Source organism: Dromaius novaehollandiae, chromosome 4, assembly GCF_036370855.1.
Source record: "Dromaius novaehollandiae isolate bDroNov1 chromosome 4, bDroNov1.hap1, whole genome shotgun sequence".
NCBI lineage: Eukaryota > Metazoa > Chordata > Aves > Casuariiformes > Dromaiidae > Dromaius > Dromaius novaehollandiae.
Genome location: NC_088101.1, coordinates 79,035,678 through 79,051,042, shown reverse-complemented (window position 1 = coordinate 79,051,042; position 15,365 = coordinate 79,035,678). Strand labels below are relative to the sequence as shown.

The window sequence follows — 15,365 nt, the reverse complement described above, 5'->3', positions numbered from 1 at the left end:
TGGTTTTCCTTAAGTAGAACTATGGAAATACTGAAGGAGGGGTGGGTTTTTGTTGTTGTTGTTTTTTTTTAATTTCAAAATTGAATTTTCTATTTATATTGAATGGATTTCCCAGAAAGTCTCTTGGCTTCGTCATTGACTACTATTATGTGTCATGCTCATATTGTTAAAAAAGATGCACAGCTTTTTGAGTTCCTAATATTCAAATAAATAGTTTAGTTTAAACTAATGCATTAATGAAGTAAAATGAAGTAATTTAGGAAAATCTTGCGTAACATATAGCTTGTGTAAATTTATCTGCTAAGCTAGATATAATTAGTTCTCGTATGAATTGAGGGACATCCTTGAAGGCAAGCATATATTTATTCCAATACTGCTCGCCTGTTTTCTTTATTGTAGGATAGATTTAAACTTCATTAAGAAATTCTATGAATCTTTTGAATGACTGGGTCACAAGATTTACACTTACTCAATTTTCTGAATGTTAAAAGGCAAATGGATGCTTTCAAAGTAATACTTCTAATAATTTTGAAGAGAAAGGTATTTATTCAAAAGAGAACCTGGATACACAATGTTTTAATCTAATTTTGTCTACAGCAGGAACTTTAGGTAGTTCATTGGAGTCCAGTTTTCCAAAGCAATAAAAGTATGTATGCCATTCTTTTCAATGGTCACCTTTTCTTAATACAACCCTATTTCTGCATGTATAGGTGGTTGCTGAACATCCAGATGCTTCAAGTGATGAGATTGAAGAACTGCTTGAATCGCAGTGGAACATGCTTAGTGAAAAACAGAAAGCTCGCTATAACACAAAGTTTGCCATAGTGACCTCTCCCAAATCTGAAGAAGACTCTGGTAAACGTAAAACTGTGCTAGTGTACTCTAACTAAATTTGATATACATAGTGGTGTTAAACTAAGCACATATTTCAGACCTGTAGGGAAAACAGCTTTCACTGTTTTCCAGTTTTAATTCTTGGTGTTTGTGCCAATAGCAAAGGAATGCCAATGGTTACAATAAAAGCAACCCATGAAGTCTACATTTCTTGCTCATTGTTCTGAAAAGTTGTTATATGTAAACCTTTTGCTGTTTAGAGATTGCTGATTTCTCATTCTTCTTCTGCCCATAAGCAGCTGCCATTGCATCCACTGCCTGTTAAGGGTGGATGGTGGGAAGGGAAGATGGAGTATTATTACTAGTGTAAAACTTGAGTTGTGTTTTTATAGAATAGTTAGGAAATGACTTATAAAGTGTAATCAGTACTACCCCTTTTCTTCATATGAATACTTAAAGTATATTACCTCATATCGTCATCAACTCAGGAATAATTATCCCAAACTTTATTCTGAATCTTTCATCCATGTGGCATTTTATTGTGCTACTCAAAGCTTTTAGGACATTGTACAAGACTGCACATTTTTTTGCTCCCTTTTTTTGTTGCTGTTGTCTAGAATTCAGTTTCGATGAATGGTCTTAACTATTTTACAAAATATTTGAAGCGGTTTGGAGTCATTTCTCTGAGAAAGAAGAAGGAAGATAGTTTGGCATTTGCATGAACTTTGTTTATCAAATTTAAATAACTAGCATTTATCAAATTTAAATAGCTTTACAGCACTGTAAGAAGACCTGCTATGGAAGTATTAGAAACCAACAGGTGCTGCTTTGGGCAATGACAAGAATGAGAGGGAGTGTTTGAAAGTTTGTGAGACTTGAAAAAAATGTATAAAAAATGGCAGTCAGTTTTGTTACCTATTTGTGTGTGTGTGAAATAACATCATTTTGTGGAAAATTGAAAAGTTTTTAACTTAAATTTTAAAGTGTCAAATATTTGGATATCAGTTTAAAAAAAAAACACATTCTGTATCTCTCAAGGTTCATCATTGAAGAATATTGGAGAGGCCAAACGTAAAGTGTTTCAAGACTCACCTAAAAGGAGATCAAGATCCAGAAGTAATTGAAATTTGTGTTGTGTGCAAATAGTTCATCATTATAAGTAGCTATTGAGTGTATTTTTTTTATGTAATCGCCCACGTATCATAATCTCTTTATTTTATCTCAGATGTTGTCTTCCTTGACGTTAGAATTTTAATGGATCCCACATTAAATATCTAAACACTGTAGTGCTGAATTTTGTTCACCTTCCTCAGTGTCATATTGCAAGAAATGTAATTGAAATTGTACCTGTACCAGGTGTTTCTAGTACATATATTTGTGTACATTTATAGTTCTCTATGAATGAAAATATGTCAGTTCAATCGTTTCCCCACCCAAATCTTCTTATCTTTAACTTGGAAAAAATACTGTGGGATTTTTTTGCTGGCTTTTTGTAAGTAGCAGGTTCTCCTGGAGCCATTTCGGTCTGTTTTGTGGATTCAGAGTTTGATAGTAGACTATGTCTTAGATTGTTTAGAGATGAACATTAATTTGAAAATAATCCATATTTTTAAGTTGCTATATTTTTAATATTTACAGCTATTTGTTTCCATTGGAATAGAATGCTTCTAGCTGTAGGGCAATTTTCAGTTAACCTATTTGTGCCCCTGGAGCTTGTAATCTTCTCATTAATAATACTCCGTAGCTTCTAAACTAGGGAGTGCGGGAGAGTGTAATATGTCGTCACTTCATCCTGATGAAACAGACCACTTCCTAAACCTTCATTTATCTCTTAGAGGTAGAGTGAGTGCAAACAATAGCTGAACTCATAGGAAGGCTATGTAGGCTAGTCACTGACCTTTTGTAATCCAGCCAGCTGCTTGAACTTTACAGTGGATGATCATATAAATGTGTGAATAGTTCGTCTGTTGGTTTAAAATGACCAAAGTGAATCTGTTCTTAGGATTTTAGTTCACAGAGAAAGGAGATCTTATAGTCTCCTGTCTAACATAAGTAAGCTTGTTAGAGAAAGTCTGGAACTGCCATACCAGAAAGAGACAATTAATCTATATGGTTGGTGATATCTTGTCTTTTCCAGAGGCCTCTTAATAGATGTCTCCAGTATCTTCATCTGTATCATTTGGAGAACTCCTGAAGGAGACGTAAAAATTCGGTTCAGTGATAAGACACTGTTACAAAGTGGCAGAAGAGTTAAAAGCTGTATAGATCAACCATGTGCAGTCTGACGATATGAAACAAATGTGGGGCAGTAATATTCAGATCTTAAACTAGTGCTTATACAGGTAGATTCATCTTTCTAAAATAAGTTGAGTATTAAGCAGTTAGTTTGGATGTGTTCTAGAACTAGCCTTCAGCAACGAAAACCAGACCTTAAGCGTTAAGAGGTCATCAAACTGTTAATGTATAACCGTGTTTTAAAAGTAATGATTGAAAGAGAAGTAACTTAAATAATTAGATCAGTTCAAAATAATTTCAAAGTGGGTTTTAGATTATTTTTCATGTAAGTTTCCCCCATCCCCCATCCCAAGGTAACTTACATGGAAATAAAAGAAACCAAAAAAAGAGGACAAAGGAACCTACAGAAGATTTTGAAGTTCAGGAAGCACCTAGGAAAAGACTCAGGATGGATAAACAGAATAATCGGAAGGTAATTATATTGTTGGTTTGTTTGGGTTGATTTATAGCAGCACGAATCACATTGCTGTAGTTAAGTTTGTCAGCATTTCCGTTTTCAGGATTTTAAAAAAAATAATAATAATTAACTATATCAAACCAAACTATTATGAATTTTTCAGAGATATATGAGCTTATTGCTGTGGAGTGGTATTTTTTTTTTTCTTTAGTTTTGAGGAAGGCGATATGACAAGTTGTTCTTGCTACTCTGTACTGTGGTGGAAAATATTTGCTGAGAAACTTCAGTTCCCAAAGGAAGGATGCAGAGGCATGACCTTTCAGCATTGTCATGCATTACAGTTCTTTTTCTTTCCCTGTGAATCAGAATTCAGAGATGTGTATAAGAATGTAAAAAAATCTTTACAATTTTAGTCAATGCTTGATTTAGACAAAAGGAGGGGGGGGAGGCAAGTAAGGCAAAAGAGGAAAAGCTACTTTTTATGAACTGGATTGAAGACTATGAAAGCATTTTAGACTGGCATGCTGTCCGACTTCTTAAATTAGGAGATTGTACAGATTACAGTATACTTATCATGCAAATCACAGGCTCCTTTTCAGATTAGAGTGCTTGTGAAAATGAGAGTTTTTTCCTTAGGTCACTAAAACTGTATATATGGATGACAGCCCAAATCTTGTGGACACTCTGGCATTATGCTTATTTAGTCATGCATGTAGACCAGTGAACTTGGTGGGTTTTACTTGTGTACAAAGTTTAGCTCACAAGTGTTTTGAGGTGTGTTACTACAGTATACTCTTGCAAATCCCATCTCAGGACTTCAGTGGTACAGTGGTTAAATAAAACTAATACAAGGAAAGATAATAGACTTAATTTTAAGCAAATTGTGGAAGTCACATTTACAGATGTCTGTGTTTGGTAGACTGGTTATAGTAGTCAGCTTTTTAACCTTTGGTGTTGTGAATGTCCAGGCAATTCGTTTAGGGTTCAATATTAAAAATATGTAGAATTTCAGATAGCTCTTAGAAGTCTGTTACCTTCTCAGAAAGAGGGACCAAAGCCAATTTTTCGCACTGTTTGTTCTAAGAAGTTAGCTGTTGAATATTCATTTCATATTCTAAGAGGTTTTGGACCCTTTCTAAACTTGCCTAACTGGTTTGAATTAATTGTAATATGCCAGATACCGGTAACGAGTAGGTTTATTTTAATGTAATTACTTCCTTACATGAAGCCCCCATTTTGACTATCACAAAAGCTATTTCTTTGCTGTCCCACTGGAATTTGGATGCTACAATTAGCCAAGATTATCACAAGCAGAATAAATGGTGGTAGCAGTGTAGTTCATGCAGAGGAAGTTCCAGTATCTTTAATACCATAATTCAGATGTGAATATTAACAGAAAAATAGAAAAAAACCAACAATAATTGAGACATGGTTCTAGTGAGATGCATACCATTGATGATATTTACTTAATGTGCTACGTACATTTAAAAACAGAAAACCTTAATCTGACCAGTAACTACTTACAAGGAGCCTAATATGTGTAAATATTAGGTAATTTGGAAGCTCTGAATGTGTATTGTTGTTTGCACTTCTGTTCACAGAAGGGTCAGAAATAGAACGGTTGTTTTCCCATTTCTTTTATGAATTACCCTTTAGTCTTTTTCCTACCTTCACCAACCCAGAGTACTTCTAGCTATACATGCTGCTGCTTAGGGAAAAAAATTTTGTGAATGACAGCCAAAATGGCTATATAGTAATTTCAAAAAGCAAACACTAACAATTCACCTTCCTTCTGTAAGTTCCAGTTCACTTGCAGACTTTAATCATCCTCCTTTTGGATAGTGAGAAGCTTTAATGATTTTTCATGACCTTTAACTTCTTGCATGAGAATTATGCATTATCTCTTCCTTTTTTGTGTCTTTAATTACTACTTATGGAATCTGAATGCTGTAATACAAAGTGACTAAGTCATAAGGAGTACCTGTGGGGACGTTCTGAAGAATTCTTTGGTTCATAGGGGCTTTCATGATGTATATGAAATACTCATTACACAATGGGGGTTCTGTAAAGGATGCTTTAAGCTGTGAGTGAATTATACCATACATTTTCAGTCGTTTTTACACAGTGCAAAAGTAGTCTTATGAAACTGATATTGGTAGTCTCCAGTGTCATCAGTGATAGGTGTCTTAGTCTACTTAGAAGTCAGCAGTGGCACATCCGTAGTACAGTAGCCATTCATATTTATTTTTCCAAAGGAAACCAAATTCTCTGGCCTTTAAGGTGTTCACCTGAGCATCTTTTATAAAGTTGTGTTAAATGAAGAATATGAAAAAAGAAGTATGTAAAATCTTATGTTCTGTGGAATTTTTCTTGTTGATCAGGTGAGCGTTTGTCAGGGTTAAGCATTCTTGGCTGCAGTTTCAGTGACTTTTTACTTTAATGAATCCATAACATAAAGAAAAAAGAAATCTATGAATAGCAGCATTGTGTTTAAGGAACAGGGTCTTATTTTGACAGAGTTTAATGGGAATTCCCCTGCTTTTGGCCTGAACGTTTTATGATAAATTATCAAACGGGAGCAAATTTATGCACTATGTATGCTCTCTTGAAAATTTTTTTTTTTTTTTTTTTTTTGGAAATGCTGGAACAATCTTAACCATAGTAATAAAAAAAAAAAAAATGACACTCTTATAGCTTGTGAAGTGGAAAGAAACATCTGAGACTTAAAATTCTGCACAGGGTTTATTCTCAAATTTATATACCTCTTAAGGTTTTAATTTGACCAGTTTAGACAAAGCATAGTAAGGATAATTTAAGTGTTTTATTTTCATATAGAGCTCCCCCTTTTCATATGCTGAGTTTGGGTTGGATAAGTGGGATGCTGGAATACTGTGTACTTTAATTACTCTCATTTGTTTACGGGTTTGTACCCTGTGCTGTAAATGAGTTTTTTTAAAATTACTAAAATGGGGATACATTACCATTCAGATATTTGTAAAGACACTTTCTTTTTAATAACATAAATCCAGAAGTAACTGCCAGTTTTATCCAACCACTCATAAATTAGGAGTTTTTTTATTTTTTCATATTTTTTTTTGTGACAGAGGGAGACAAGCAATGACAAAACAGCAAAAACAAACTCTACTAAGGTCACAGAAACCTCCTCTTCACAAAAGAACCAGTCAGGTAATGTGGTCAGAATAAGTTTTAATGTAACTTTTTCAGTTAAATAATTTTAAAATAAACAGGTTGTCTGAGGCAGCCGGCTAAATTTTGTTGAAGCAGTAACAAGTTACAGCCACTAAGCCACAAGTCGGGGGGGATTGTGCCCTCTTCCTTCACTACCACCATTTTGCAGCATTATACTTGATGGAAATTGTGTATTGCTGATTTAGAGCAGCAGTTCACAAGTTCACCATTTGATGGCACCAAATTAAAGCTATTGCCCAGTGGTCTTGGAGAGCAGTGATACGAATCCTCCTGCTCAAATTTGCAATTGTTCCTATGTCCAATAAAACAAGCACAGTGACCATCAAACCGATCAGTTACCATGCGATCTTCGTCCTTTTAAATGATGCTTGATGGGAGGCAGTGTGGAGTGTGAGAGGGAATTCTGAATAATCTTGTACCAAAATCCAAAAATCAGCCTTGCTAATGATGCTCAGTTTAAGGTAACTTCTGTAAGAGCACGTGTCTTTAGGTGTTATAATGAAATGCCAAAGATGAGTAAGCTTCAGAAAGTTCTGAGCGATGTAGAAGTGGTGACGTGCCATAGATAATGTCTGGTACCTGGTTCCTGTATATAAGCCTTCTGTTATCAAAGCATTAGTAACACTCAGATTGTGATGAGCTCACACAGGCCTTCTAGTGTTTATCTGAGGAGATGACTGTTACCTCTGCTTTAAAGAGGTCTTAAGTCAGAAGATACCTTGATTTTTAATAGCAATTAATAAAACAATTTGGGGAAAACATTTCTTAACCATTTGTAGTACATTTTTGTGTAATAGAAACCTCTTTATTTTTAAAACCAGTCCAAAACACATGGTTTCAGAAACTTATTTCGTGTTCTCTCAGGCCTATGTAGATGCCCAGAAGACCTACCTAAATCATTCCTTCCTTTATCTGAAGGAATATTTTAAATGGCTTCAGGGAGATAACGTTTTAAAGTTCCAAACTTCACTTTGTAAACCAAAATTATTTTACAGCAACGAAAAATCTGTCTGATGCATGTAAACCTCTGAAGAAGCGAAATCGGGCTTCAGCAGCAGAATCTTCAACTCTTGCTTTTAGCAAGAGTTCATCTCCTTCAGCTTCCTTAACTGAGAATGAGGTAAAAAAAAAGTGGTGTTTGCACACAGCCATTTAATTACAGAAATTTTCAGGCGTGAATCTTTTTGTTTAAAAGCAAAAAACAAAGGTGAATTCTCTAACGTTGGTGCTCTAGACAAGTTACAGTTCTGGCCTCTGTGAAACCTGTTAATGTGTGCATTGCAAATTCATTTATTGTAACAAGAACGTCTGATTTGGGGACGTGAAGATATTATTGTGGTTTTTAATGTATTTACCAACAAAGTTTTAGAATTGTAACCTTCTATTAGAGGCAAAGTAAAATGCCAGTGTGTTCTGTATTTTCTTCTACAGACTTTATGTAAGTGTACTACATTAGTTACATTATGTAACTCAATATTGTCATGTTGCCATAGCTTTTATATTGAAGCAAGTTTCCTAATCCTATGTTTGATCTAGAACTGGACATTTTTCTGAGCAGAGCCCCTTTAAGCTCAAATTAGTTTTCAGACTGTTTAAGTGCTATTTCTCTGTGATGCAAATAGCTTCATCGCCAGTAGAGTTAAACAGGCAGTGAAGGATGTATCTTTTTGATACTTACTAATCATAATCTTAGCTCTGCATATTTGGTACTGTAATTCTCAATTGACATACAATAAATGACATGTATGTACCAGAAGTGTATTCATACAATCAATTAAACGATTCTCCAGGTCATCTATGCTATTAAAACCGATCGGCCAAAGAGTGGCAGCATGAGGATGAAGTATGCATGCTGTTTTGCAGGTGGATTCAAAAAATCTAGTTAGTAGGATTTAGTAAAATATCCGTAGACAGACGGCTTCAAGCAGTTTGTATTACAGAAGTTGTAGAGAAAATGTTCTCCTGCTAACACAACAGTTGGGCTTCCAGCGATCCTAGAGATTCTTTCATCTCCCCTGTCTAACAAAAGCATGAGGTGCTTAGACACTATAATGAATGCAGTTAAAATATCTAGACTACATTCATTAAATGGTTTTACCTTTAAAAAAAAATTGCATGTTAATGGCTGTATATCTTACTGTGATTTTAAAAATATTTTAAACAACACCCTAAATTCTCCCTCCAATGCCCCAGTAAAACAAACAGAACATACCCCATAGGAAATATTTTCTAGAGCAGTAGTCAAGTAATGTAATACTTGTTCTCATTTTATATTCTCAACTGAGAGACTCCTGTCTGTTGACTTACCAGCTCCTGCTTTTTTGACTCTACTACGGGGTCTTGCAGTCTAATGGCTGTGTTTGGGACCATCTGTTCAGCCAGATCCGTTTAAGGAAGTTACTATCCTTTTGACTGGAAATGTACATCTCTAAATGTTGTAATCTCAGGAGAAAAATTCTTCTGCTCATAAATACCATGTTTAAAAAATGAAATCTCCAGAAATCTCTATAAAATGCCCATTTTTTTGTAGGACTTTGGGTTGTGATGTAACTGTTCACATAAAACAATGCAGATGATTATGCAGGCTGAGCTGGAAATTATAAAACTTAGCTCTTAATTTAATTTACTCAGCTACTGCTAAACAGCAAAAAATGCAAGAGGGAAGGAGCAAAATTGGTTTATATATACGGTTCACAAAACACAGATATACAAATTAGAGAGTGAATTAATTGTTTTTAAGGGTTTAAAAGGTTTTAAAATACCAAAACGCTTCTGATCAATATAACAGAAAATATACCCTGTCAAACAACAGAGATTTTGGTGGGGGAAATAGTTTACAGTGGGCTGGATCCTTAGCTGATTTAAAGCTACATTGACTTGAAATTCCATCAACCAAGGATTGGACCTAGTGTTTTCTATGATATTAGATATATTTTACTAAAACAAAAATGACAGGCATGTGTTTCTGAACTTATTGGTGATCCATCCGACAAAACAAGGAAAGATATAAATAAACTTTGGATCTTGTGGGTGGCTTTAAAACCTTTTTCTCCCTTTTGTAATGTTATTTAGCAATTGTCTAAATAGCTAAGCATGTGTGTGGCCTGAGAGAGTTCCTCCAGGGAGAAACCTTCTCTAGAGTGATAAGGGAAAAGAGTTTGAAAAAAATAAACACAGAGATGCAGTGATGGAACAGTCTTGCTCAGCCAATTGAATAGGATGCAATTCTTCTCAACATTAAATACATTTGATAATTCACTTTTATATTTTTGTGTTCGCTATTATACTTCTAAATGTTGACTTAGATGCTGTCTTAACAAAGATAAAAAAGATACTGCATATCCCACAAGCACATACATCTCCACGACCAATATTAAGTGGATTCTGGCCATTTGCTGCTTTAATTTCACATTACATGTGGACAGCTGGTTCCAAAGTGGAACTCAGATATAAAACTGTTATTTGTCAATGACTGTTGCTAGTTGCACACAGCTCCTCTTAAATGTCAGTTCACTGGAACTGAGTTTTAGGAAAGGAGTGTTCAATAGGAAGGGTGTGTTCAATTTTTTCTTGTTTGAAAGATGCATCTAACTTCATAAAATTTTCAGAATTTTGGATGCTTTCTGTTGTTATTGGGGGCTTTATTTTGATGGAGTTTGCTTGAAATACAAAAAATGAGTTGAGGCCAAATTTTCAATCAATAAGTGACTTTGAGTATCTAACTTGTGGGATGGAGAGAAGAGGGGGAGGTCTTCTGCCTTAAGGACAAACTTTTGCAGACTTGATATATCAGAGGCTAGGTAGGCTTTCCCTCCCTTCAAAAAATTGGGCTCTTTTAAGATGTTTTAAGATGGATGGACAGAATCAGTAGCGGGTTTTTTTTGTTTTGTTTTGTTTTTTTTAAGTTGGTATGCTAAACTTAGCAGTATCTTAATTCTTATTCAGTACTTAAATGAATAAATTCCATACTTGCATTTAATCATGAGACAAAATAGTTAATTTTACATGTAGACACATAACATTAGTAGTGCTTTCCTCAAACAGTCTTTGAAATATGATTTTGTTTAAAATCTAGTTCTTAATGAGCAACTGTTAGGTTTAAGTGTGAGAAAGATGCTCAACACTTCCAAGTCTGCAAAAACTCAGAATAGTTCTTTTTTGCCTATGTAAGGCTTGATATAACCCTCTAAAGCCTTGTGGTATTTTTGAGAAGAGAGGCAGGTGGTATAATCTCATTTTGGAACATAAACCAGTGATTTTCTTTTTTCTTTTTTTCTCTTTTTTTTAAAAAAACCCTGCTGCCTCCACGTTCCCCTTCCTCCCCCAATAATGTAGTAGGTGCCAGTAGAGTGTAACCAGTATTTTTAATAAATATAAAAGGCTGTGCATTACCATTACTGATGGATTGTTGGCACACTTTGTGTGTTTGCATGAGACGTATCTGCTTTAGCTTTTCAGTCATTTTTTGTGGTTATTGGCTGGCTTCATTAAATTGGATGGATTTGTTGATAGCAGATAAGTGTCATAATATCCTGCAGGGTCTAGATACTACTTCTGAACTTTGTCAAAGAAACTGTAATTTTTTTTTTTTAAGAGAGGACAAAATAAAGAACATGTAATACTCTAAATTCTTAGCTAGTCTGTCATTCATCATACCCACATGAAATATGAGTTGACCAGCAGATGGCAGCTTAAAGAAGCCTGTGAAAAATTTTGAAGGTATTGCTTTTAACATTTATATCTTCCACAGAGGGAATTTTTACTACTTTCTGTAACATCCAGTAATCAAACAAACTCTCAATTGCTGGTTGTAGCTACAACTTCTTATGTTTCCAAAGCCTAAAAATGGCCTAAAGCTTGGCTGTTTTTGTGCATATTAATTTTTTTGTCATTATCAGTTTGAGGCAGACTTGTTAATAGCTGCATTTTTCAATGGGTATTAGCATGTATACATAATGGAGAAAACATGCAAATCTTAAAAGGTAAGATAATTTGATCAAGAAGGCAGTCATCATTAGACATGTAGAACTTGCAACTAAAAAGTACATCAGCTCTATTATTGGCACTGGAGTCTAGTTGCCTTACAGTATACAGCTCAAATCTCCTAGGTGCACTTCCTAAAGGTAAAAATAACTGTCTTTGAGATCCTAAAACCAGGAAGGAAGAAGGAAGTTCACAGTATTTTAAAGAAACTACTGCCCTGAAGGGAAAAAAAAATATTAGCTAACCTTGCAGTTTGTGAAACAAAATCAGTGTGCTTCTAGCACTTCATTTTAGCTTCCTTCAAAGATAATTTTCTCTATCAAACAACACTTAAGAATAATTTAATATACAGTGTCACTTTAAATCCTCTGTGACTTATCAGCCAGTTGTTTTCTGTATTTGTTCCGGTATGCCTTACAGTTTTCTCTTGCCTATTTACACCACCAGTAAGCAGTCAGGAGTATGTTTTTGTGGAACATTGCAAGTAATTGGACTTGTTTCTTATTAAACCTCTGCTAAAACCTCTAATAATTGAAATGACCTACATTGCCCAGCAGATCATATTGTTTTGTTATGATGTTTCCACTTTCACATGAAAAAAAAAAAAACTTCTAGGCTTGAATCTTGTTCTTTGGCAGCACATTCTGTGTAGAAATTAAGTTCTTATGTAATTAATCTCATCTTGTGTGTTACTTAGGCTTCAGAGTGCAGAGATTCTGTTACTGAATGTTTACCTAATGTAGGTTTTTATTCCACATCCCGTACCAAAGTATCATGAGTATCTGTAGGCAATTTTATAATGTTTAAAAATGTTCTCAGAATTATAATTAACTTTCCAGGCAAATTCAGAAATGCATAATATCCTTATCTGAAACGTCTAACTACTGCTAATAATAAAAATGAAACTTGTCCCAGGCCGTCTTTTTGCTATTACAGTACTGTGTACACTTGTGGCACCGCATACTTAAAGAATTTATCTAGTCTAGCAGTTTGGGCCAAAATATCATTCTTCAGTTCAGGAATTCTTATACTGAAATAAAGGAAATGTTAACTGTAACTCAATTGACTCTGTCAGTTTTTCTGTCTCCGTGTGGGTGCACAAGAGATTCTTTTGAATACAGTTTGATCTGTTGTTTGTATGTTGCTTAATGACCTATCCTTCTGTAAGCTGTACGTAGATCCAAAAAAAAGAAAAAGAAAAGAAAAGCCCTCCAGTAGTTGAGCTATTTTGTTAATATGAAAAAATTGCAGTTGCTGTTTCTCTGTAGGAAAGGACTAAAGAGTTTGCTGCTCAGAACAGGTATGCCCCCATCTTTCTATAGAAAGCTCTTCCTCAGACCAGACCTCTTCCTGGGTTATCGTGGTGTAGAAATCACTGACTTCAAAGTCACTTCAGGAAGTCTGAGCTTGTAGCCGTGCCCTTAGCTTTAAGAACAGTAGAGCTTACAAGCCACCAGCATTTAGAGGTCATGGAAAAGTGCTTCTAAAATGCTTTTAAAAAGATACAACCTGTCCATAAAAAGATAGCGAGTGACTTGAGAGATGATGCTACTTAAGCCAGTTTAAGTCTTGAAACAACCCAGAAAGGATGGCAGGTTATTTTTTGTTTGTGAGCCCTATTCTCTCATGAATCCTGCTGTAGTGGTGACTTGCTTGCCAAACGAAAAAGCAGAAGCAAGTCATAATTTTCTGCCATGCTCTGTTTTCATTTTTATATACCCCTAATTTTAAAGTAAGTGTGCATAGTGGCGTTTGTTTCTGTTTGATGTTCTACAGCAGGGATTATAAAACAGATGCTTGAGTAAAACAAGGGGAAGTGGGAGGGTTAACTTTTTTTAGCTCTGGAAGAAAATGCCCTTTAATTGCTTCTATAACAGGATAAGCACATGGCAGAAGAGCAACGTTGTCTTGAATATGTTTAAGGTCAAAGTTTGTACTCTTAATGATTAAGTGCTGTTAAACAAGCACATTAATACAAGAAGTGTTTTTATAAGATTGGGTGAGTTAATAAAGTGTTCGGAGGAAGAATGTTAATGAAAATTGCACTTTGGTAGCTAGAAAAATCTGAGAAGGTATGCGTCTGGTGGAGTGGTAACTGTTGGAGCCCGTTCTAGTGTGTGCATCATAGATGGAAAACGTAGTAAAAATGTTAGCAACTTTTTTCACTCTAAATTTCCAAATTTGTTTGGAACCTTCATACCCTGGAGCGGGAAAGCTTGTCTGATCTGGATGTAGGGGAGGAGAATTCATAGCGAGTCCAGTAAGCACAGAGTACTTGAACCTTCTTCACTTTGCATTTGCTAACACACAAGGGACAGTGTTTGAAACTTGTCTCTGCTTCCTAAGACATCTATTTTTGCCTTAACAAACATATATATTCTAGCCCTTTAAAAGCCAGGAGGTAGTTTTGGGTTGGCGGGGGGGCGGGAGGGAGGAAAGAAAACAACCCTCAACCAATGAGCCAGCGAAGATGGTTTTATACATCATCATTTAAAAATGAGTAAAGACTTAATCCTAAACTTGGAACAAAAAGCATGTTTGATGGCCAGGTGAACAGCTGATTGAGGGCCAGCCTTGAAAAGCAGAGCAGTTGGATTTTGTGTTCTCACTATTAAAACATTTATTGCTATTATTTTTAATTCTTGGGCTGAAATTTGGATATAAGGATTTTTTTTCTCAAGTGGTTGGTGAGTGGATGGAGCACATGTCCGCATAAGTATTTTATTTCATCCTCACCCACTTCTTTGAAACATGGGATCGTTTACCTTTTTAAGTTCCAGCCTTTACTTTCTTGTATCATTTATCAGCATGATTGGATGCCAGCTGGGAGTATGTCAGTACTTGTCATTCTTTTTATATGTGAAATTTCAACCATCCAGATGTGAAACCTATGTTACCATTTGCAGAGTTCATCCACATGATTCTAGAAATATGCAAAGCTGCACTTACCTGCCAGCTTGTATCTAACTTTCCAAAAAAAAAAGAAAAAAAAAAGAAAAAAAAAGAAAAAAAAAGAAAAAAAAAAAAGAAAAAAAAAAGGCAGGGGGGTGGGCGAGGGGTGGGAAGGGGAAGAAAAGAGCCAGAGGGAATGAAGAATTGGCTTGCATTTCCACTGAGGCGTGTGGCTGAAACTGGAATCAGGTACCTGGTTGCAAAGAATACTTAAGATTTTTTTGTTGTTCTTGCTATAGAGTTGAACTCAGCATTCAGATGACTTACTGAATGGCATATGAGATGTTTCAGTATGTTAGTGATTATCCTTTCACTTCTGAACACTGTTATTGATGGCGAACTATGCTGTTAACTGAAAATCACAGCATTGCAGCTGGGGGAAGTCTTGTAATAAGAAAAGAAAATTTTGAAAAATTGATTTTTGTACACGATACTTTTGTCAAATCATATTCCTACCCCAAAAAATCTTTCCAGAGAGCCTCGATCAAAAGACAAAATTAGGAACATAAACATATAAAATCACAAAATACACATAGCTAACTCTGTTCACTTCCTTTTAACGTCCCAGTGCCTGAAGTTTTATTTTAAATGTGCGGAGATGCACATATTTCTTACTCCGTGCTTAGCCTGCTCAGCAGCTTTCATTAAAAAGAACTCTTACATATTTAGCCAACGTCTTGAGAAGGAAACGACA

General features: G+C 35.2%; 1 protein-coding gene across 6 annotated transcripts in view; it reads left to right on the top strand.

The window, feature by feature from the left end:
• Positions 1-15,365, top strand: part of NSD2 (nuclear receptor binding SET domain protein 2) — a 107,151-nt gene that overhangs the window by 69,649 nt on the left and 22,137 nt on the right. For 5 of the 6 annotated variants that reach the window (XM_026112665.2, XM_064511533.1, XM_064511537.1 and 2 more), the window contains 5 exons: positions 711-855; positions 1,873-1,950; positions 3,423-3,541; positions 6,631-6,712; positions 7,732-7,856. In XM_026112665.2, the coding sequence (XP_025968450.1) occupies positions 711-855; positions 1,873-1,950; positions 3,423-3,541; positions 6,631-6,712; positions 7,732-7,856 (549 nt within the window). The remainder of the gene's footprint in view (positions 1-710; positions 856-1,872; positions 1,951-3,422; positions 3,542-6,630; positions 6,713-7,731; positions 7,857-15,365) is intronic. The other variant, XM_064511538.1, reaches the window with a different exon arrangement.